The sequence below is a fragment of the Dermacentor andersoni genome, chromosome 11 (genome assembly GCF_023375885.2).
Source record: "Dermacentor andersoni chromosome 11, qqDerAnde1_hic_scaffold, whole genome shotgun sequence".
NCBI lineage: Eukaryota > Metazoa > Arthropoda > Arachnida > Ixodida > Ixodidae > Dermacentor > Dermacentor andersoni.
The window spans coordinates 11,534,360-11,558,754 of NC_092824.1; the positions used below are offsets into that span (position 1 = coordinate 11,534,360).

At 47.0% G+C, this 24,395-nt stretch overlaps 1 protein-coding gene across 1 annotated transcript in view; it reads left to right on the top strand.

Moving 5' to 3' along the window:
* Positions 1-23,968, top strand: part of LOC126517670 (uncharacterized) — a 335,110-nt gene extending 311,142 nt beyond the window's left edge. Inside the window, exons 26-29 of the mRNA XM_055064291.2 lie at positions 2,691-2,820; positions 3,277-3,335; positions 20,195-20,357; positions 22,519-23,968. Coding sequence (XP_054920266.2) covers positions 2,691-2,820; positions 3,277-3,335; positions 20,195-20,357; positions 22,519-22,649 — 483 coding nt within the window. The 3' untranslated portion in view covers positions 22,650-23,968. The remainder of the gene's footprint in view (positions 1-2,690; positions 2,821-3,276; positions 3,336-20,194; positions 20,358-22,518) is intronic.
* Positions 23,969-24,395: the final 427 nt, after the last annotated feature.

Sequence of the window (24,395 nt, forward strand, 5' to 3'; positions counted from 1 at the left end):
CTGGGGAAGTGACAAAAGGTGCCTCTCAAGCTTGTATAAAAGTCTGATAAGGTCACGTCTCAACTACGGTGCCATAGTGTATAGCTCTCTTATGCCTAGCGCCTTGAAGATGCTAAATTTGATTCACCACTTGGGTATCCGTCTTGCTACAGGTGTTTTCAGGATTAGTTCTACAGAAAGCCTGTACGTTGAATCCAACGAATGGCCTCTACATCTACAAAGAACATATTTAACTTTCTGTTACGCCCTGAAAGTTAAATCAGATATTCAGCATCCATGTCATATTACGATTGGTGACTTGTCCACTGCCAGGCTATTCCGTAACCGCCCAGCCATCCGGCCTCTTCTATCCCTCCGGTTGGAAGCACTCTCGGGAAAAACAGGGGTCCCTCTTTCAGAGAATGCCCCAATGGCTCCCACTCGGCTTCCACCACCTTGGGAGTGGCAGACTATCCAATGTGACATCTCTTTCTTAGAAATATCGAAACAGGCACCTGAGGCTCACATACAATCGCATTTTCTTGAACTTAAAAAGTACTCCTGGGATGAATTTTACACAGTTGCTTGGAAGTCTCCTGCTGGTGCTGCTTATGCAGCACTCGGACCCTCATTTTCAACATCTGGGGCACTAAACCCACACACCAGTGTCTTTACAGTGGAAGCATACGCTATACTCTCAACTATTAAACACATAAGGCTCACAAATGTCGCTAAGTCTGTTCTCTTCACAGACTCATTAAGTGTTGTGAGAGCACTAATTAGTTTACGAAAACATAAGAATTCCATTTTGAATGAGTTGTATAACTTATTGTGCTCTGCACATATGTGCGACCAAGCAATGGTCTTATGCTGGGTACCTGGCCGTAAAGGTATAAAAGGCAACGTAGTTGCTGACGAAAATGCTACGTCAGTGAGTTTTAGCTACACAGATGGTAATGTCCCCATCCCTGCCACAGACCTAAAGTCTTTTCTACGTCGTAAACGGAGGAGTCATTGGCAAGTAGAGTGGGATACACAAACATTGAATAAACTACACATGATAAAACCAAAACTAGGGAACTGGATAAGTGAGAAAACAGCACGGTACAAGGAAACACTTCTTTGCCAATTAAGAATAGGACACACTTACGGTACTCACTCTTATCTCTTGACGGGGCGATCCTCCGACTTGTAGTAAGTGCGGCAATAGTCTGACAGTACTCCATGTTCTTATTCAGTGCCCTGCAATAGAAACCCAGATGAAAAAGTATTTCCCTTCTGCATATCGTGAAAATATACCTCTTCACCCTGCATTTTTTCTTAATGATGAACCGCTTTTTAACCTGAAATTAGTCTTAGCGTTTTTAGCTGGAACAGATACTCTGGAAATCATTTGGACAGGTAATTTTTAGCACACAACTAACAGCACTTCTATTTAAGGGCTCTCTTCAAGCTCTAGTGTCACTGTTATGTTTTGTTTTGTTGCATCATGTTTTTAACGAAACCCAATTGCCGTCGCCCATGTCGCTAACTAATCAGTGTCATCATTTTAGTACCTATATAGTTTACGCCATTTACAGCAACAGTTTTTAGGCCCTTTTACAGCCATGTCACATCTACCATGATGAATCCACTGTCCACGCCATTCACAGTACATCGTTAAAATTACCATTTGTCATGCCGTTCTGTGGCGATACCTGGCCCTTGCACCATTAAACACCACATATCATCATCATCATCCTACTTTTCTTGTGGAGAATAAAGGCAGCTGTGGAATCTCTGCAGATACTTTCCAAGATATTTATGTAAGCATCATGTACTCCTTGATTATGTAATGCCTCTATGACTGCTGGTATCTCTACTGAATCAAATGCCTTTTTATAATCTATGAAAGTCATATAGAGAGGTTGATTGTACTCTTCGGATTTCTCGATTACCTGATTGATGACATGCATGTGATTCATTGTAGCATAACCCTTCCTGAAACCAGCCTGTTCTCCTGGTTGACCGAGTTCCAGTGTTGCCCTTATTTTATTGGAAATTATCTTGGTGAATATTTTATACAATACTGAAAGTATAAGCTAATGGGCCTATTAATTGTTCAATTCTTTAATGTCTCCCTTTTTGTGGATGTTGACATTCTTCATACTTTGGAATTGTCCGGAGGACCCGCCTCCTCCGGAACTTACTTCAGAGCAGTGGGAGGCTGTGCTGCTCAATTCCGACCCAGCAGTACAACTCCATGCCGTCGAGCAGGCCGAAGAGGTCGCCGAGAGCCAGGGACTCCCGGCCACCTAGTGCGACCAACAACTCATCATCTTCCAACCTTCTGCCGATTAATAAAGTCTTCCACCCATCCATCATTCCAGTTCTCTGGGACCCTTGAAGACAGTTCGTATAAAGGACCGCTAGTTTTTCAAGCATTATGTCTCCTACATCTTTGATTAAATTCACTGGTAGTCCATCTTCTCCTGCCACTTCTCGCTGTTTCATGTTTTGCAAAGCCCTTCTGACTTCATTGCTAGTTATAGAAGGAGCCTCTGTAACCTGTTCATTACTACTTAGAATGGAGGTATTGTGGCTGCTCTGGGTACTGTGCAGGTCAGTGTAGAATTCTTCCGCTGTTTTTACTGTATCTTTGAAATTGCTGATGATATTACCCTGTTTGTCTTTCAGTGCATACATCTTGGCTTGTTGTATTTTGAATGCAGGCACCATTTAGTAAGAGCATCTTTGACGATGACAGAGAAGACGACCTCTTTGCCGTGTGTGCTGAGCGCTTCCACCAGCATGTCACCCCTCATCAGGAGCAGAGGTCGTTTGATGCAGTCTTTGGAGCAGGTTTGTTTATTGTTTGCAGTTAATTAAGTTATGAGTAGCAAGGGCATCAGTGTATACATAAGTCAAGTACGGTGCTGACCAGCTGCGCACTGACTTGATCTACTGACGTAGAATGCATTATAGGTTTCCGAGTTTTAGCAGGTGCACTATATGCCGGTTTCCATCAGCACTTTGTCCCTCATGCTTCCTTCATTATTCCGTTCACGGAATGCGTCATTTGCCTTGACTGCTGTAGTTCATGCAACAGCATGGCATTGCTAAATTCAGAGCGTGAACTACTGGCACACAAGCTAAAGAACAAGCTTGTGTTCCAGTAGTTCGCGCTTTGAATTGAGCCATGCTTCCATACCAACTCACCCATTTTTCACTTTTGAGCATGGCATTGCCGACTTTTCTCTGTCCATCTGGGCATGCAGAGCATACACAAAAAATCACTGGCTTCTGTTTCATTTCCAGGAGACACTGTGCCTCACTGGAGCGAAGATCGTCTGTCCACAAACACTGCAGCAAATTCAGTAAGGAGCAATTTTTTTTTTTTTTTTTTAAAGGCTGGCATTGTCCACAAGTTGAATTTTGTGCACACGTGTGTGTGTGTGTGTGCGTGTTTGTGTGTGTGTGTGCATGCGTGTGTGTGTGTGTGTGCGTGTGGTGCAACAAGTTGGAAGGCAATTCAACCTCCTGTTGAAATCGATGAAAAACTGTCTTCCTGCGCGAGTTTGGGGTAAGAATGGGGTGTGTGAACCATATAATTTATTCTGAGAGGCTCGCAACCTCTCAAACGACAGCATTAGTGTCTTCGACCAGTCACAGTAGCATCCCAACAGCCTCTCAAAATGCTAGATGTCACGAGGAAAGAATGCGACAATGCTTTCCTTACCTTTAGCACCACTGGTACCGATACCTCTGGGTACCACTACTAGTGCCATCATTACTCCATGTGCGGTGGTACCAGCAATGTCAATACCACTCTGGTACCAATGGCAACAATACCACTGGGAGGACTGGTACCACCAGTAGCAGATATACCTTGGGATAAGTGCACATTTTTAAACGGCACTCTCTCTGGCATTGACGCATTAAAGATGCTAGAAACATACGTGATAGGATAGGGATAACTTTAATAAAGTGACGGCAAACGACGGTTTAACGCGTCATGACGCTGGCCAAGCGTCGACCCGGGGTTATACCCTACTCTGCACTACCCCAGTTGGGCCCGTTTGTAGTGGGTCATGAGGCTTGTGCTTTTTGAGCGCACCCCAAGCCTGCTGGACGGCCCATAGTTGTGAGTCCGTGTCTGCAGACTGCAGTGCACCTTGAAGTTCGGGCGGGTAAGTCCTGGAGGTAGCTGCTGTGGGGAACCTGGCACACTCCCACATGATGTGCCATTGGTCCGCCAGACCCGCTGCACAAACACCGCACTGCCCACTCGGATAGAGCTCTGGGTGAAGCACGTGCAGCATTGCGGGGGCGAGGAGTGACGCGGTCTGTATTTGCCTTAGGATTACAGCCTCCTCCTGACTGAGTGCCGGGTGGGGAGGCGGCATTGTTCGTCAAGCTAAGCGGTAACACTTAATTGGTTACTTTGGCATAACTGGTCTATCTGTCCATGGTTTCGAGCCACCACTTGGAACGGTCACTCTCGGGGGCGCTGAAGGTAAGCGCTCGCGCCGCCCAATGGGCCATCCTGTTGTGGTTCGGTGAGGATGCACTCTCGCCGGCGTGCGCCGGGAACCACTTGATACGGACGGTGCTGCCGCGGTCTTGAAGTTGGAGCTTGCCAATGATGGCGGCTGCCAGCGCGCATATTCGCCCCTTGGCAAAGTTGCGCACGGCATTCCTCGAGTCGCTGAGCACAGTGCGACACTCAGCCTCAGTGATCGCCAGAGCGATGGCAACCTCCTCAGCGTCTATGGCGTTCATGCACCGCACGCTCACTGCCTTTGTCTTGGTGCCGGTAGCTGCCGCAACGACCACTGCCGCGAAGCCTTCCCGCTTGTATTCCGCTGCGTCCACGTACCGGGCATGTGGGTCTTGGGCGTGTTGTTCGGTGAGAGCCTTGGCCCGCGCCTGCCGGCATTCTTGGTTGTACTCTGGGTGCGTGTTATTTGGGATGGGGTCCACTTAAATGTGGGCCCGCGCCTCATCTGTGATCTCGCACGGTTGCCGGCTGGGAGCTTGGGGGTTGTAACCCAGGGACGTTAGTATACTGCGGCCCGTCTTGGTGGTAGAGAAGCGCTCGAATTGCGCGGTGAGCTGCGCCTCGGCTATTTCTTCTAGGGTGTTATGGACGCCGAGCTGCAGGAGCCGAGCCGTACTCGTGGTATCCATTAAACCCAGCGCCCTCTTGTAAGCCTGTCTGATCAGCATGTTGATCTTGGTCCTGTCAGTGACGTGCCAGTGACGTGCCCGTTGAGGTAGGCCGCAGCATAGGCGATGTGACTGATCACGAAAGACTGGACAAGGCGCACGAGACTGTCTTCACGCATGCCCGCCCGTCGTGTAGAGACTCGGTGTATGAGCCGGATGGCGTCCATTGCCTTGGTGGTAAGCTTGTTGATGGTCTCGTCGTTGCGGCCGCTCTTGTTGAGCAGCAGGCCCAGGACCCTGATCTTGGGAACTTCGGTGATGCATTGCCCCGATGCAGTCACAATCTTGATGTGGTCACACTCCCTAAGGGGAGCGTGCTTCCGTCCCGGTCGAAGCGGTGTGAGGACGAACAGCTCGAATTTGGTGGGCGAGCACATTAGGCCTGTGCCGTCAAGGTGCTGCTCGATGGCGGTAACCGCCGCTTGCAGCTGTTGCTCAATGCTGGCGTCGGTGCCGCCGGCCGCCCACAGGGTAATGTCGTCAGCGTAGATTGTATGCCGGACGCCGGTCCCCACTACTGCCCTCGCTACCCCGATCATGACGAGGTTAAAGAGCAACGGCAAGATGACTGAACCCTGCGAAGTACCCGTACTGCCAAGCTTGTGTTCAGGGAGCTTTAGGTCTCCGACGTGCAGCTCCACTGTGCGGTTGGTCAAGAAGTCTTGAATATAATTGTAGCTCGTTACCCCCATGTTGAGTTTTGATATTTGTGCTAATATGGCTGAGTGTTTGACTTTGTCGAATGCACTTTGTAAATCGAGACCCAGAATTACTTTGCTGTCTTGTGTTTTGTTGTCGATGATTTCTTGTTTGAGTTGTAACATGGCATCTTGTGTGCTGATTCTGCGCCGGAAGCTGATCATCGTGTCAGGATAGAGGCCTTCCTTCTCTAGGTATTCCTGCCACCGGTTGGCGACCACGTGCTCCAGCACCTTGCCCACGCAGGACGTCAGTGAGATGGGACGCAGGTTGCTGATGTCCAGTGGTTTGCCCGGTTTCGGAATCAGGAGCATTCTTGCCGTTTTCCACTGTTGGGGGAGCTTGCCCGAATGGCAGCATTCATTGAAGTAATGGGTCAGGGCCTCTATCGAAGCATCGTCGAGATTGCGTAGCATCTTGTTGGTAACGAGATCGGGGCCGGCTGCTGAGCGGGTGTTAAGCTCGTGCAGCGCTACCCGTACCTCTGATATGGTAATGTCTCGGTCGAGCCACGCGTTGGGCAGCCCCCCGTACAGCAGGTGGGTTTCCGTTGGCGTGTCTGGCAGATACTTGGCTTCCAGGCTCCTGATAACAGCGTCTTTTCCTTGTTGTGTGATGGTGTGCATGAGGCGGGCCAGGCGGTCGCGCTGGTATGACTTGGTCTTTGTTTGGTCTAGGAGGTGCCGAAATAGATTCCATGTACGACTGCGATGCAGTTCCCTGTCAGCTTGGTTGCAGATTTCATCCCACTGCTGACGGCACAGGAGCATGCAATGGTGTTCAATGGCCCTGTTTAAGTCAGCCACCTTCTTCCTCAATTTGCAATTCAACTGGTGCTGCTTCCAACGCGCCTGTATCAAACGTTTGACCTCGATCAGATGGGCCAGGCGGCTGTCCATGATGATGACGTCCTCATCTGTTTCAATGGTCTTTGTGGCTGAGTGCACTGCATCGCGGAGCTCCGCCGTCCAGGTTTCGATCTCTGTGATGTCTTGTGCTGTGGTGAGGCGCCCCTTACGGAATCCGTCCCAGTCCGTCCACTTGTGTATAATGGTATTGCTCCGTAATTGGTTGGGTATTGTAATTTGGAGGATGTAGTGGTCACTGCCCAGGTCGACGCCCGCGTTGTGCCATGTTACTTTGCCCGTGTGGTCATTTTTGATGAATGTAAGGTCTGGTGTGGAGTCTCGTGCTACGGAGTTGCCGATGCAGGTAGGATGTGCGGGGTTCCTGATTAGGACACAGTTGTGGTCCAGGGTATCCTGTAATAAGTCCCGTCCCTTGGCTGTGTCCTTCACGTAACCCCACGCTCGATGGGTGGCTTTGAAGTCCCCTCCGCTCAGCAATGTGTTGTTTCTGTCTTGGGTGCTGGCTATGTGTAGTAGGGTCTTGAATGTCTGTGTTTGGTGCTTGGGGTTACTGTAGATGTTGGCGATGAACAGGCTGCCTTTCCGTTGTTTGCTTGGGATGATTTCGGTGAAGGCGTATTCCACCCTGCTGCAGCCATGTTTGAGTTGGTGCTCGATGAACGTGAGCCCTTTGTGGACGAATGTGCAGACGCACCGTCCCTCCGCTTGGCTAACATGAACGCGATATCCAGGGAGGGTGGGGGTCACCGTCGCCGTTTCTTGCAGCAGGATAATGTCGGGTTTCTTGTTTACTGTGGTAATATGTTGTTGCAGCACTGCTTTCTTGTTGTTGTAACTGTGGCAGTTCCACTGCCAGACCGTAAGGCCTGGTAACGATCCTATTGCGGATTGGGGTTGGGACATAGTTGTGGCGAGGGTGGGGCTTGCGTCTGTTCTTGTAGGTATGGGTGGTTGGCGAATTTTGCTGAAAAGATGGGGCTGCGCACTATGGGCTTGAGGGTGTGTTCAATGAATTTGAAACGTTCGTGTATGGTGCGGAAGGACGTGGTGATCAGTTCCTCCAGCCGCGCCAGTCATTGGTCGGTCACGGCAGCCGTGCTGGCGTAGGTGTTGGCGAGCGCTTCAATTTTGGCTTCGAGCTGAGTTTCCAATTGGGTCAGTTCCTTGTAATGTCGTGATGAAGTGCGTGTTCGTTTCTTGGTGGTTGGGTCAGTGGTGTTCTCCTCCTGGGGCGGGTCTTGGGTTTTGTCCTTTGATTTTGTGCCTTGGTGCGATAGCGTGTCGGTGTTCTGCTCGGGAACAACGGTGGGTGTAGGTTCGGTGCGTGCTCGTTTCTTGGGGGTTGGATCAGTGGTCTTCTCCTCCTGGGGCTCGTCTTGGGTTGCGTCCATTGATTGTATGCCTTGGTGTGATGGCGTGTCGGTGGCGGGTGTAGGTGTCTCGATTGACTGAGCTGGGTCTGTCCTTGGATAGGCTTGCTGTGCTTGAAGTTCTTTCTTGACCTCGGCTAGCTCTTCGGCAAGCCAGCGCGTGGTTTCTACCATTGTCGCATTGGTTGCGCGGAGTTGTTCGAGTTCCTTGTAGTAGGGTCTGGTAATCCACGCCTGCCAGCTGCTCGGAGTGCTTCGGCCACTAGTGGCGCTGTTGGAGCTGGCGCTGCTGCCTTTAACTTCGCCCTTGGCTACGTCGGCCCAGCTGACTTTGTCACGGGAGCGTGATCGCTTTGCGCCGCAGCTGTTCCTGCCCGACAAGTCACGGCCGCGGGATGCACTGCGCGAGCCATGACGGGAAGCGTAACGTGATGCGTGGTGCGAGGCATGGCGCGACGCGCTGCGAGATCCGCCACGGGAAGTGCTGCGCAAGCGGGGGCGTCCTGGGCGTGAAAAGGAGCTTGATTCGAGTGCTTGCTTTCGCTGTTCTTCGGCGTTAGGGCGCTCCCATCGCTGTCGCCGCACGACGTATGGAACCTTGTATTTGGCTCTGCAGAGGCGGTCCCCAGTGGGGCGTTCTTCGCCACAGAGCTTGCACTTGGGGACACACTTGTGGCCCTCTCTAGGATTAGAAACACCGCATGAAAGACAAACACGTACATTCGGTGTGGGGCACATGTCACGCCTGTGGCCAACCTTGCCGCATACTTTGAAAACTTCTATTTGCTTCCTGTAGAGACTGCACGGATAGAGCGTGGATCCATAACGCACATACTTGGGAACCTTGATACCATTGAACACTACAATTATTGTCGTCGTGTTCCCGATACGCTTCGCCCCCACGGCGAGGGGGTTGTACTTTGTAACGAATTGCTGTATTATTTCGGCTTCGCTGTCCTCAAGCACTATGCCCCTGATCACTCCCTTGACTGTGTCGTGGGCGGTCATTCCGTAAGCGCTCACTTCGTATATTTTGCCTTGGACGTTGATAGCTTGTATTCGAGCATACTTCTTCGCTCACTCCTCGCACGGAGTGCTGAGCACCATAATGTTCTGATGGGTATTGGGACACGCCATATCCTCAGCTCGATCTGCCTTCTCAATTCCCGCTGCCGCCATGATGGCAGTAGCCATGCATGCAGCTCCCGCCTTGGAAATATCGAGCCCTCCGCGGGGCTGCACGATGATCTTAATTTCTTCCGCAGGCATTGCGGGCATGTGAGCCGCCCGATAACTGCGGTCCTAACGTTCTTGTTGAATTTAGTCTTCTGCTGAGAGCTCGGAGTATCGGTACGAGAATTCGACTCACCCTGCGTTGCTTGCAGGCATGTTCGACTCGTGTGCCCACCGTTGTGCAGCCATCCGGGCATGCAATAAAATTCCTCGGGCATAATTTCTTCTCCCTCTACTTGCACGCACATTTGGGAAACCTGGGAACCGTGCGTGCAAGTGGCGGGGAAAACCTCCATGTTGTTGTGGCAGTAGTACGGCTTGCTAGGCCTAGCAAGCCTTGGCTTCGCTTAGGCCTAGCAATGCCTATTGGCGGTGAACCAGGTAAAGCCCGATAAATCGATGAAAAACGCACCTTTCAGATACAGAAAATTGGGAGTAACGCCAAGAATAGAGAAGCAATCAGGCAGGTGGAGCCTATTAGAGTGCTAGGACTTCTCCTGCAAGCGAATGGATCTAATTGCAGGATATGATACAACATATCTCTAACAAGTCAGAAGAAGTCATTAGGCTTCTGCATAGAATTACCAACAAGCATAAGGGGCTAGGAGAAGACAGTGCCATAAGATTGGTACATACATTCGCCTTTTGCCACTTCTCGTACATGGCAGGCATGCTACAATGGACACAGGCTGATAAGAACGAGCTAAATGCTTTAATCAGACGACTTATAAAGACTGCCCTAGGACTTCCCATCAGCACGGCCAATGATAGCTTATTGCGCCTAGGGCTGCATAACACACTAGAAGAGATAGCTGAGAGGCTCAACAGGTTGCCCACCAGGAGGGAATAATGGGGACACGACCTGGGAGGGCGCTACTTGGAGAAATAGGCGTAGAAATTAACATCCACACCAACAAAGGAGAATTATTAACAAAATTTCAAGTGGGACTACGAGAAACAAAGACCTAGGGTTGACCTTCAGGACCCAATAAAGTTCTTCATACCATACCATACCAAGAAAGACTGTCCTCAATAAGGTTTGTGCTCAATAAGCAATTTTGTGTGATTTTTCAGGACAACTTATACGAGTAAGCAAGTAAAGTATGTGAGGTTTTTGCTGCTTCTGTAAAAAAAAAAAATAACTATTCTTGCTTCTGAGTCCTGGTTCATTTTGTCAAAGAAACATCACTTTTCAGCGGCATCACACCTGTTTCGATCACTATTAGAGCCAATACATAAAACCTCATTTAAGTAATAAAACAGAAGTGACAGTGCCAGTAGGTATTTCATATATCAGACAATCAAAAATTGTCTCAAAGCATGCATGTAAAGCATATTTGATCATTTTGGCATTGTGCTAGGAAGTACAAGAGAATACATGCCAACAGTAAGTGTTGTAACCCAGATGCAATATTACATCCCTGGATTAGGTTGTGGGAAGGCATGAGGCAGTCTCTTTCCCAGATCTTATGTGTTGTAGCTCTAATGTAAGCAACCATGAGCCCGGTTTGCTGATGAAGAGATGCCCGGATGTTCTCTCATGTGCCACCTGGCTTGAGCACGAAGAGCATGCAAAGGCGCAGCTTCATCGTCGTTGGCCTGGTGATGACGGCTTGCCATAGGGCACACTAGTGAGAAAGCCAGAGGATGCACAAGCGATCCCTATGTGCACTGTGTAGGTTGTGAAACTTACCGGTCAGGTGTTGGTAGGTCGGTTCTCACACTGGCAGTTGTTCCGTGTTGTAGTTGGGCAATCTGAGTCGAGTCTTTTCGAAGCGAATGGGTTTGTGAATATGCCCGGGTAGTCGAGGCTGGGAATAGTGTAGCATATGGGTTGCACACGGCGTCTTTGGGTGAGGAGTGGGAAGAAGGCTAGTGCCTCTATGCCAGGTCAGGTGTACTGTGTGAACACAATGAGGAAAGAAAGTAGTCAGCAGCAGATATGCCATGATGCAGGCTTTATCGTTGCTTGTGGGCAGGGATGCAAGCCTTTGTGTTCAAGGCATGTTCATGCTCTTTACTTGTCTTCCAGTCTGTTTTGCAAGCACCGTCACGAGTCACCCACATCTGAGTGCAACAATGCGCATGTCATGGCAAGAGGGTCTGAAGAGGGTCTGACATATAAACTTAGTGCGTTGCGAAAACATGGCACGTAAGACGGAAGAGAAGACAAAGAGAATCTCTGTTGTCTTGACTCTTGCTTGCCCCTTTTGAGCTACACATAGTGTAATACAATATCAGTTATGGTCCATCAGTTTTGATCTGCCCAGGTACATATTTGTTATAAGGATTGTCAGTAAATAAGAAGCCTCGACACATATCTACGTAGACAATGGCATAAGAGCCTTGTTCAGTGTATGGACATGTCAGGATCTCCAGGAGCACTGGCTAGGGTCGCAAAGCGGCTGATATAGGACTTTGATGAAGACATAGTCGACATCAGAAAGTAAGCATGTTCAATCCTATCCACAACTGTGAGGCAGGCATGGATGTTTCCAGACTGTGGCGAGATTAAGAAGTTATTGAATGCATTGATCATGTTGGGTTAGTATTGATTAGGGCAGTAAATGCAGATACGAAAATTTTGCTCAAGGCTAGTGCTAAAGTAAGACCAGCAAAAGCAAGACCTTTAGTGACAATCAAACATCTTTATACAATGGCTACATAGTTCATAAAAACAAAAACAAAGAAAACCAAACAACATAAGCTACCAAAACAGGAGATGCAGTTCCTTCTTGAATGCATCAGGGTTTCGCTTATTGACCACTCTCTCTGGAAGGCCTTCCAACAGCATACAGCACTTGGTAAAGCCCATAAATTAAATGCTTTTGTTCGCCCAAACAGGTGTTACAAGCTTTGCTGATTGTGGAGACGACGAGAAGTACGATGGGCATGAGCAAGTGGCAGCGTGGAAGTGTGATAACCATAGATTATTTTATGGAGGAGGCAGATAAGAAATGTTTTGACATGACTTGAGAGACTGAAGTGACAGTTCTGACTTCATTTCGGACACACTTGAGTGTCGTTTGTAATCACCAACGATGAAATGTACTGCATGGTTTTGTATTGCTTCAAGAGACTGGATTAGGTATGCTTGGTGAGGTGACCATATGGATGATGCAAACTCACGTTAAGGACGAACGAATGCTAGGTAGGCTAGCCTTCTTGTAGTTGATGGTGCACCCCGACAATTTCATTTTAAATAACCAAGCGTATGTCATACCTTTATGGTTATTTTTTCAATATGGTTAAACCAAGATTAGTCTGGTGTCAGATGGACACCTAGATATTTATATAAAGATGTTTCATTTACAGAAGTGTTGTTAAGTGAATAGTTAAGTGTGGGGTTGGGGAGTTTACAGCTGAAAGTAAGTGATTTATATTTATTCGTGTTAAGGGCCAACTGCCAAGATAAGCACGAATTAGTAATCCTGTGAAGGTCCTCTTGTAGGTTGATGTGGTCGCTATCCGAGCAAATTTTACGATAAACTACACAGTCATCCACAACAATCTAATGTTTGATGTGATTCCTTCTGGTAGGTCGTTGATGAAGACTAAAAACAATAAAGGGCCTAAGACACACTTCCCTGTGGAACTCCAGATGTGACATCACTTAACACAGATTAATGGTTACCCGTGATTGTGAACTGCTTTCAAGATGATAGCAAATTTTGAACCTACGACGTTGTTAAGGAATCTACGTGAGGACATGATAACTTAGATATCAGATGGCTATGGGCTGCGCAATCGAATGCTTTTGAAAAGTCTATGAATATGCAGTCAGTCTGGAAACCTTCATAGATGTTCTGAAATAGTTTGTGAGTGAATTCGGTGAGCTGTGTCTTGCGTGAAAGGCCTTTCCTGAAACCATGCTGCTTTGTAAAAAAGAAGCCATTATTTTCTAGAAACTGATGTCTGAGGTGATAACGTGTTTGAGCACTTTGCATGGGACACTTGTTAGTGAAATGAGTCTGTAGTTAGGGTCTGCAGATTGTTTATCTCCATTTTTAAATTTAGGGATTATTTTTCCTAGCTTCCAATCATCTGGTATCTCACCATTTAATAAGGACTGTTCGAAAATGTGGCACGATATGGTGCTGGAAATGCTGCCAGTGTTTTTCAGAATTTTCATTTAATGCTGTCAACTCTCATCGCTGGCTCTCATCGCTAAACGATCCTACAGGCCGGCTTGGTCGATGGGCTTTGAGGGTACAAGAATTTTCATATTCTGTGGTCTACAAGACTGGCCGCCTGCACCAAGACGCTAACAGCTTGTCGTGTTACCCTGTTGATGACCCTGACTCCTCCAATATTACCAGTGCTGCTTGCATATTCTCTGTGTCGCAGCTGCTTCATTTCGCCGATGAGCAACGTCGTGACGCCTACATCAGAGCACTCATCGACCGTTTTGAACACTCTCCGGCCGACGCCACTCTACGCCTCTTCGTCCTCCGCGACGGTACTCTGTACCGTCATAACCTACATCCGGACGGCTCTGAGTTCCTACTTGTCATACCTAAACACCTCCGCTCAACCGTTCTAGAAGAGCTTCACGACGCACCAATGGCAGGACACCTCGGCGTATCTCGAACCTATGACCGTGTACATCGCCGTTTTTGCTGGCCAGGCCTTGCCCGTTCCGTATGACGTTACATCGTCGCTTGTGAACTTTGCCAACGACGCAAGAAGCCTTCCCAGCTTCCCGCTGGTTACCTGCAGCCGCTTGACATCCCTGCCGAGCCCTTCCATCGTGTCGGCTTAGACCTTCTCGACCCATTTCCGGAATCTACATCAGGAAACAAGTGGGTTGCAGTCACGGTGGACTATGTGACCTGCTACGCCGTAACCCGCGCTCTTCCGCCTAGTTGCGCAAGTGATGTTGAGGACTTCCTCCTGCATGATATCATTTTGATTCATGGTGCTCCGCGTCAACTGCTAACAGACCATGGCCGTACGTTCTTAGCCAAAGTCATTGATGACATCATGCGTGCCTGCTCAATACAGCATAAATTTACCACCTCCTACCACCCTCAAACGAACAGACTCACTGAGCATTTGAACCGCACCCTTACAGACATGCTATCCAAATACATTTCAGATGACCACCGTGACTGGGACCAGGCTCTACCTTACATTACCTTTGCGTACAGCTCTTCCCATCTTGAAACTGCTGGCTTTTCGCCTTTTTATCTCTTGTATGGCCGTGAACCGACGCTACCACTGGACACTGTGCTTACGTCCACCACAGCTTCAACTAGCGCTTATGCCCGTGATGCTATCGCCCATGCTGACCATGCTCGCCAACTTGCATGCGCTCTCAAGGCAAACAAAAGTCTCTCAAGGCAAACAAAAACAACGCTACCACCTCCATCACCGTGATGTCCATTTTGTGCCCAGCACCCTCGTGTTGCTTTGGTCACCATCGCGTGAAGTTGGCCTTTGTAAAAAACTGCTTTTCTGCTACACAGGCCCTTATTGCGTGCTGTGCCAAGTGACCGATGTCACCTACGAAATCGTTCTAGCCACGCCCACTACATCCTCCACTGTGACAACCAGTGACATTGTGCACGTCGCCCTACTCAAACCCTACAACGCTCCACGCACCTTGGATATTTAACAGCACCGTGACGGCGCTTTTGCCGCCGGGGGGGTAGTATTGCGATATCATCGAGCGATGCTCAAGGGATGAGCCACCGCGAGAACGACAACGAAGTGGGTCTATGCCCTTGGCGCGAGCGAGTGTCGGCCTGGCGGTCTGGCTCCAGTGTAAATAGCCTGCATATAGCCTCTTTCATCTGTGTCTTTCCACATGTAACAATATAATTGCTATCACAATAAAAGACAGAAAAATCATTTTATCTTCGGACTGCCAGTCTATGCATGACAGTTACGCGTCGCTGTATCTGCTGCATGTGGCCTCCGAGGTACTGGTAGTGGCTTCTTGCATAACTGCGACAAGAGTAGGGGCAATTGTGCTGGACAAGTGACAATGAGAGACTGCAATGCAATTGATTCCAAAGAGGAAGAAGTGCATGTGGTGGGGAGCTGTAGTGCAGCACATGAGGAGAAGGTGCTACAAGATTTGATTGGGACAGATCTGACGCAACGGGTTCGGTCAGAAGAGACATCCGGCAGATCACCCCGGGTGGCTACCGGTCTTCTCAAGCGCCCATCCCTGCTGCTTCCAGCCAGACGTACTGGTTGGTGTGTATGGGCACACCAACCTGGTATATTTGGCCCCAGCCAGTCTGTTGCAGTCTCGGTCTTGCAGGCGAGCGTAGTTGGCTACCTGGTCTGCCCTGTCATCACTACAGCCCTGTACCATGAGTGATCTACTTGACAGCCACCGAAAAACTGTGCATAGGGCTAGGCTATAAACTGAAGAGGCATTTGTTATAACTAAAGGCTCAATCACACTGACTTGAGGAGGTGATGTGACCATTTGCGACTGGCAACCAAAAAGTGACTGAAGGCAACCAATGCTCACACCGGCGAGTGCGACTAGCCAGTCACCATCTGCTCACAATTGCATTGCCACATAAAATAAGTATCAGCATATACAGACGTCCTGTTCCCGGACGTCTGATTGGTTCAGTAGTTTTGCAACTGCGGTCATACAACTGAAAAATGTAGCAGTGAGCAGCTATCCCAAAATAGTCGCTTTTCGAGAAAAGCGACTATTTCGACAAATAGTCGAAAAGCGACAAATAGTCGCTTTTCGAAAAGAGACCATTTGTGGCTGTTTGCAACCACTTGCGACTAGTCACTTTGCAAACAGCTTGGTCGTGCGATCACTGTCAGTGTCACTGTCAGTGTAGTCACTGGTGCGAATGAGCCTTAACTGTCCTATGTAGATTCAGGTAGAATAATTGGTCACTACTAGCTGTTAAACTGTAGTGACTATGTGTTTGTGAGTGTGATGTGCCACCCAAAACACTCTTATTGCGATAGCAATTATATCAACACTCCAGGCAAATTTCTGCCATCTATGCTGCCGTGATATTCCATATAAAGTCCAAGGGTGATGTATTTTGTATAGCCGAACCCACTTTTCACAGTATTCAAGTGCCACGAAAATTCCATTGTTATAACCGATAATTGTTATAACTGGGTTACATGAAAAAATCAAAATAGGGGAATGGCAGAGCTGATATGACAAAACTATATAGGCAGGGAGGCCAGTGCCCCTCCCCACCACCTGGCTGTTGATTGTGCTCACTCGTTTAACTGCTTCCTGGGCGCTCTGATCGCATGTAACAAGCCATGGCTGTTGGGGTTAAAGAATGGCGCTGCTCTAACAACTGCAAAGAGGTGTCACGGGTGACAAGCAGTATGTGAGCACCGCCGAGGCACCACTTTGGTGGCCCCAACAGGGGCCTTTTAAAAGTTGCGAGAAGGCTACCGTGACATCCTGTCAGCTTGAGAAATCCAGAACAAAAACTGAGGAGAGATTGCCACAAGCATCTTACCACATGCTTGTCACTGGCTTGCACGAGAAAAGCCTATGTCCATCAGCCATGCATGCTTTACGTGAAGCTTGCCGACATACTTCTCCAAGGCATCCGAGTGCTCCACATAGTGCTGCGGAAGGTTCCTCGCGGAAACAAAGCCCCAGAGGGACTGAATCATGCCGGGCGTCCTGAGAGGACAACATTGAGGCAGCCTGCCCTACCGCGTCATCGCTGCCGTCATCGTCGTCGCTATCCAATGCAAGTACGTTCGCGACGATTGTCTCATAGGTTAGAAGCACTCTGTTTTCAAATCTATAGCCATGCACTTTCTTTTCACCGGCAGCGGCGTGCATTGCCAATGATCAGTGGGTGGATCAGCCATATTCCGTTTCGGTGGAGAGCCAAGCGAAGTTGAGAAACCGCGTTGCCAGAAACGACTTTGACACAATCAACAAAAACGAACGCGAGCGATTAAGCTGTTCGTAGAACTGCACTGAATGAGGAGTCAGCCAGCAACATGCAAGCAATCTGCTTGTGGCACAGTTGGCGCAGTCCATTTGTGTTCCAGAGGGTGGGGTGGCGTAGAGCTATGTGCACAGCCCATTCATGTTCGGAGGGCTGGAAGGGTGACAGGAGAGAGCCACACGGAGATGGCTAGAAAATGAGCGCGCGGCGGCTGTTGGAACAGCGGCCCATCGTGCAGCGGCTCGAATTTCTCGTTTTCTTTTTTCGTTTCCTAGGATTTCACATTTCACTACCTTTCGGCTCGGACACCCAGCGGCCAGACTTCATCATTATAACCGATAATGCAACGTCAGGGCATTGTAGCAAGCAGGTTATTTCACCATGGAAAACATACAAAAGTCGATGGTGCAGTAGCTTCTCATTGTTATAACCGATATATTGTTAAAACCAGTATCGTTATAAGTGGGTTCAACTGTATAGTATGCGAGTGAAAGCCTGCGAGGGTGATCCGATGATGGTGGCTCAATCTTGTGCGTGCAAAGGAGAAAAGTAGGGAGGAAGCCTTTAATCTTCCCGCACCTCAACACACGCCATAAGCGCTGGCCGCCCGTGGCTCGTTTGGCAAACACGAACAACTTTTCATCAGTATTTTTCATTACCACCCCCTTTATGCATAGGTCCTGGTGTTCCTGCCTGTGGCAAGGGTAAGGCACAGAACTGATTTCAAGGAAGAAAGCAAGGTAGATAAAGAAATGTAAAGCAGAACATGGGCAGGCACCGTATCTCTGTATTATTGCCTGGTTTGCTTTGCTGACAGAGCTCTATATGTTGTCCTTGCCCATCAACTTTTTTTCTCGCATTCCCCAAGGACTGAAAACATAGTATTGAAAATAAAGGCAACATTTCTCAAAAATGACTATCCTGACCTTCCACTAGTTTGCTTGCTCCTGTCAGACTTCTTGTACAAGTCTTTCTCTGTTTTGTGATAATGTTTTCATAATAATGCTCTCATAGCATCGCTCGATTCATGTGTGTACACACAGAAAGGAAATCTGTAGGATCTGTTAGTGTATATGCCATTAAAAGGCAAGAAACCCTTTCCCTCGAGAAGCTCGAGAAACTCTGTGTGCCAGTGTCCGCAGCCTTTCTGGGCAATCACAGATCGATAGTGACACAGTCACATGACGCAAGGAATCGCAGGGGCAGCTCTTGTCACACTTGTCGTTCAGTAGCTAAATACTTTTAGAATGTATCAATCAGATTGCGATACTTGGCTAGCTAGGCTTGTTATCTCATTGCATTAAGCCCAGACCACACATACGCCCTCTGGCATTGGCGTCAGTCATCACCTGATGTTGGGTAAGGCGACTATTCGTGCTTGCTGCAAGGTACAATGGAAGGAAATTCTGCTGAACGCACGTGCCCAGTCTGTGTACGCACAGTGCTGTTCAGCCCAACGGTCCAAAAATTCCAGGGGCCTTCCCCTTGCGGACATTCATGAATTTCACAAACTGAAGTTGTCCTCTGTGTCAGTGCTACTACTATCATCCAAATATGCATGCACATATGTGTCAGAAATGGTAGAAATCTGACATTTCATGAAGGAGCAGTGCGCAACGTCAATTCCATCTTGGAAACTAAAAGCGCTCATCACCTTGTTTAGGCCTCAGCTCCGTAGGCACATTAAAAATTTCCGTACAGTGGAGAAAGGAAAAAGAAAAGCAAAACTGAAGCAATTACGAAATACTGTATAATCCATCAAACATCATTAATCATTCAAGAGTGCTCGGAGAGCAGTAAAATAGGAATTTGCTACCATCTACGTATAGCGGGTTATCCATGAGAATATAGGCATGGGCAGGAAAGTGTTAAAAAGCTATTCAAAGATACCATGGAAGCCACTAGACTGGACAAGTTTAGAAATTTTGTCAAGCGATAGCACTAGTTCTCCACTTTAAGGGTGGTCTCATTTTTTAATTTTTGGTTGATATTCATATAGCGTTGGCATGTGCGTTCCGACATCTGTGTGCGTTGAAGCAGCATGGTGGATGCATTTCTCATGTCAGATTCCAATGAAACCTGGTAAACAAATCCATTGTAGCAGTGCAAAGTGTAAAGTACAATAAGGGGGGGAAATGTGACCATAGGGAACTATGTGAAATGTGCAGTTCTGCTATTCACATTCCAGAGTGTTTCAAGCTTTTCAACACAAAAATACATCTGCGACTAGCATTTAGCATTCTCAACTGAAAAGTACTGCTTCATAATTAAAATAAAGCTTTTTGTTAGCATTTTTCAGCATTTATTTCTATAGAGCATTATATGACAAACACGACAGCAGAGGTTTGAGCAGTGCGCATACCGGGCAAAAATAATCAGAATGGAGGCCCGTGCAGCTCTTTGATAGCCAATGGGTTAAAATGTCAAAATATTCATTCTGTCCACAGCTGACTAGAGAATAGAATGTTTAGCCTAATATAATAACTAGTAATAATTCAGATAATTTCCTATCATTGCTTAAATACCACTTTATGTGCCTTCCTGCATTAAACTTCATGCCTGTCTTGATGCTTCTGCCTGTTTGCATAAATGTTCATTATGTCCTGTATTACTGTTTCATACATTATTACTGCTGCCTTTACCATTTGCTTTATGCTTCTGATTAAGTCCAAATAACATTCTAGACAATTTGTTCCTTTCATGCCAGCTCATTTTTCTCATAATATGTTTGTCTCTGCCCTTCCTGCCATGAGATTGGCAGCATGTATGAATTATATAAGTAATATATTCATGGCTGCACTATAGGTAAACCAATACAAACAAGCATCTTGTTGTCGTCTCTGTGTAGCTTATCCATAAATCACTGCCAGTTTTAATTTGAGCATAATAAATAGCTGAATGAATGAATGAATGAATGCAGGATGCCCAGGCTCCACTACAGGAGACATCAAAAAAAGTTTCCAACAGCATCTTCGATGACGACGATGATGATGATGACATTTTCGTTTCCAAGTCTGGAAAATCTGGCAACTCTGCATTGTCTTCTCAAGCCAAGCGGAATACATTGTTCAGCGATGACACTGGTTTGTATTCTTCATGTTATCATTATTAGAGATACTGTAACCTTTGCATGACTCATTTCATGTATAAACTGTTGTCACTGCACTTTTAGGTGCTGTATTCCTGCAAAGTGCATCTAGTTTTCTTAATTAGTATTTGTGAATTTTCATGTCATTGCAATGTTTCTTTGGTGAGTAGACCATATATAAGTATAGCTTGGCACGAACAAGGAAGGACGGAAGGGAACAAGGGGAGTGCCAACTTTCAACTGTTTAATCTCTGTTGCATAACATGCAACATATACACGCAGGCGAATGCGTGCCATACAAAAACAGCTTCAATCGCACAACACCCTAATCACAGCCTGCTATCAAAAAACCCTCTTTCCGCATGAAAAAGTAAAACTGATGTGTCACTAATGCAAGACGAACCTCACTCTTTAAATGAAACGCCTATAACAATTCACATGCCGTGGTGTCCTTGCTTGTTCCGAGAATCGATATCTTGTCCAGTCGTGGCTCACACGAAGGTCAGTAATTGCAGTGCTTAGGCAAATATGCTCCGTCTTTACCTTTCAGTGACAGCTCATGTTTCCGCGCATGCTCATTTACACATCGCCCATTCTGGCTGACATATGTCTTACCGCAAGACAGCGAAAACTTGTACACCACTCCAGTAGTACAGTTTGTGTGCAGCATGGCGTGTACTTTAAAACAGCCATGCTTCTTGCTCCCATCAGAAAGAGTGCGAGGACACAGCTGGGCAAGCTTGTGTGGCGCAGAGAATACGACTGACGCCCCACGTCTGTCTGCAACCTTCTTTAAGTTGTGAGTTACATGTTGCATATATGGTAAGACCTCTGGCCTCACCATTCTCTGCGCTTTCTCAGCCCTTCTCCCGTGTTCATTGCTCTTGAATTTCTGAAGGAGTGACTCGGCAACGGCAGCAATGAGCGCGCGGAGAAATCCAGCAGAAGACAGTGGAACCAATTGATTTTTGAAGCTTGCCTGCATTGCGTGAGGCACGACCATACAAGACTGGAATCAAGGCATTGTTTAGCAATGGCTCTCTTAACTGTCTTGGAATGTGCCGACTCATATGGCAGTAATTCCTTTGTTGTCTGGAACGTGACAATTTCTCTTCTTAAGTCACAGCAAAATGGTTCTTTCGCCGTCTACCATTGTGACACCACGAACCAAACCACATTGGCATTGGACCCATCCGCATGTAGCCGTGTGCAACTTAGCCATGTCTGGGGAAAAGGGGATCCTGGGGGTTGAGCCGATTCTGGATGTTCAGACCTTTAAGGTCCTCCGACGGAGGCAACACACCTCTTTGGCCTCTGCTTCACATAAATGGCACCTCCAGACTGACCCACCTAGAGGAAATAGGCCTTTTCCTATCCTCCTCTTCAATCTTTTTTTTCTTTCTCTCTCGCCTTTTCATCTTTCCAGTCTTCTTTACACTTCTTCTCACTTCCGAATTTCGAGGTGGCAAAATTTGACATTCTATATCACATTCAATCTTAGGTATATACAGCAGAACCTTGTTGATACGTTCCCATTACGTACATTTTCCCGGTGCCAACATTCACAATCAAGAACACAAAAAATGGCCAACTAGAGTTATGCTCATTTTTTACCAGTTCATACGTTCGTGGAAAACAGGATTTTGTGGCTAACTTAGCACTCTGTTATCTCTTCGGTCCGCTCTGTGGTCCTTGCGCTGTTATTCAAACTTTAAATTTACCATTGGACTGTACGGGCATTCCTTCACACATGCCACAGTGGCTTAGCAGCTATGGTGTTGCGCTGCTAAACACGAGGTAACAGGATGAAATCTCGGCTGCGGTGGCCGCGTTTTAATGGGGCCAGAAAGCAAAAACGCTTGTCCCTTGCATTGGGGGCACGTTAAAGATCTCCTGGTGGTCAAAAATCCGGAGTCACCCACTATGGCATGCCTCATAATCAAATCATGGTTTTGTCACACAAAACCCCAGAATTCATTAATTCGTTCATTGACTTCTATTTTTGCTATACAACCAAGGGAACAAGAATACCAAGGAAGTAATACCAGCAGAACACCACTGCATTGGTGTTCTTTTGCACTGCCAGCTATATGGTGGTCAATAGCGAAGAAATGCATGTCGTCAGGTGCCAACTATTTACTTGTTGCTCGTTTCAGATGACATTTTTAGCTCCAAGCCAGCAACTGTCAGTACAATGGAGAAGAAAGGTACCCAGCCTGCCACAAGAAAGAGTCTGCCTAGGACTGCCAACTTCAAAGATCCACTGCTTGGAGACATCAGTGATTAATAAGTTTCATTGGTGTTGATGATTTACCTTGGCTGCAATTTTCTAATATATTCTGTAGCATTGGTGCCCTTGATTTTTGTCTGGGAGCCTACTTCCTGTGTTGCAAACAAGCTACTAACATAGTATCTCGTAAACTGACCTTTGAAAGTTGGATCAGTACGCCTCAAAATATCTCGTCATACCTGCAGCCATTTCAATGTCACACGTTTTGTACTGTGTTCTTCATAGGCAGGGCAACTGACACAGTGACTTGGAGAGCTTTTCCTGTTGCAGTGATACTGCAACTTCACAGTTTCAATCCCAGGCATCATATACCTTACACTGTCGTGCTGGATTAGGGCATAGTTCCACATCCTCCTGAGGTGCTTTTTTTAGTCTATAGAGTAAGTTTGATACTTGAGACTTTATATGTAAATAGTGCATGAAAATAGAGAAATTCTGTTGTTTGGCACCCACTATTTTTTAAGAGCAGAAATTTAGTTTACCTTGGCTGTCTATGTACAGGGCTTAAAGTTGCCCCTCAGGGCAGCGACCAGTATAGCACACGCACACTTACACATGCTCGTATATATATATATATATATATATATATATATTATAACAGGGCGTTTGCGATCAACACTCTTTATATAAAAACTGACACAGTTGCAGCAAGCGAACTGAAAATGGCATAAGCCACCGCAAGCTTGCTTGTTCCTTTAACTCGAGCTTCTGAATTGTCACCTTTTCTGTTTCAGCAGTGCACTCATTTTCCACGAGTAGCGCCAGTCTTCATTACAACATATATATAAAAATAATTAAACGTCTTGATTTCTCTTGCAGCAGAGGAGGCACATAGTGACGCTGCCCTGCAGTTCAACTGTGCAAGCACTACACAAGCATGTACACCATATCATGTGTCCCAGCTAGCGCTAGCCAGGCTGTTAAAAGAAAAAAAGAAAAAACACTGCAAGGTTTGAGTATACGATATACGGTGTTTGGTCGCGAACCTTTAACGGCCTAGCTAATGTTAGCTGGGACACCGTATATAATTGAGGCAACAAGCAAAAATAGTGAGTTTGGGAACTGCTTAGACCAGTTCTTAGTCGGCACTTGTGTTGTTTTTGTGTTTCCTTGTGTCCATCTCAGTTGCGCTGCGCCTTTTTAATGCTTAGACTGCTGCCTTTCGGGTCACTTTTTGTTTACTTTATTGGCGCTGAAAAAGCCAACTTATCATAGAATTAAACTAATGTCTTTGGGTATAAATAAATACATTATTCTGAGAGTACATTGGGCATTCACTTAATGTGCAGATTCAATAAAGCATTTAAAAATTAGCATTTTGGGAACGTTCTTTCTTTTCTTTTCCAAATATAATTAGGAAGGTAAATGGTTAAAAATATGTGAACTCAAAGCAAATAAGTCTGGCTGCAACACAGAACATTGGTTGCCTTGCCTTATTGACAACCTTGGGCACTACAACAACGTATTTTATGGTTTCGCACCTACTTACCTGCAAACATGAAAAAAATTCACGCATCTCTGGTATAATGCAGCACTCATGATGCAAAACTAAATGCATGAAAATTACTGGCAGCCTGAAGACCCAAGTTGAACCTTCACTAATTCATGAGCAGGTAGCATCATCCTCAGGTGGCTAATGAAACAGTATGGTGTAGAAGTGCTGGGAGAGTTGGTATCTATTCATTATAATGCTGCAGCACGCACACAACGCAAGGCAAAGGTAACGCACAAGCGCTGACTCGC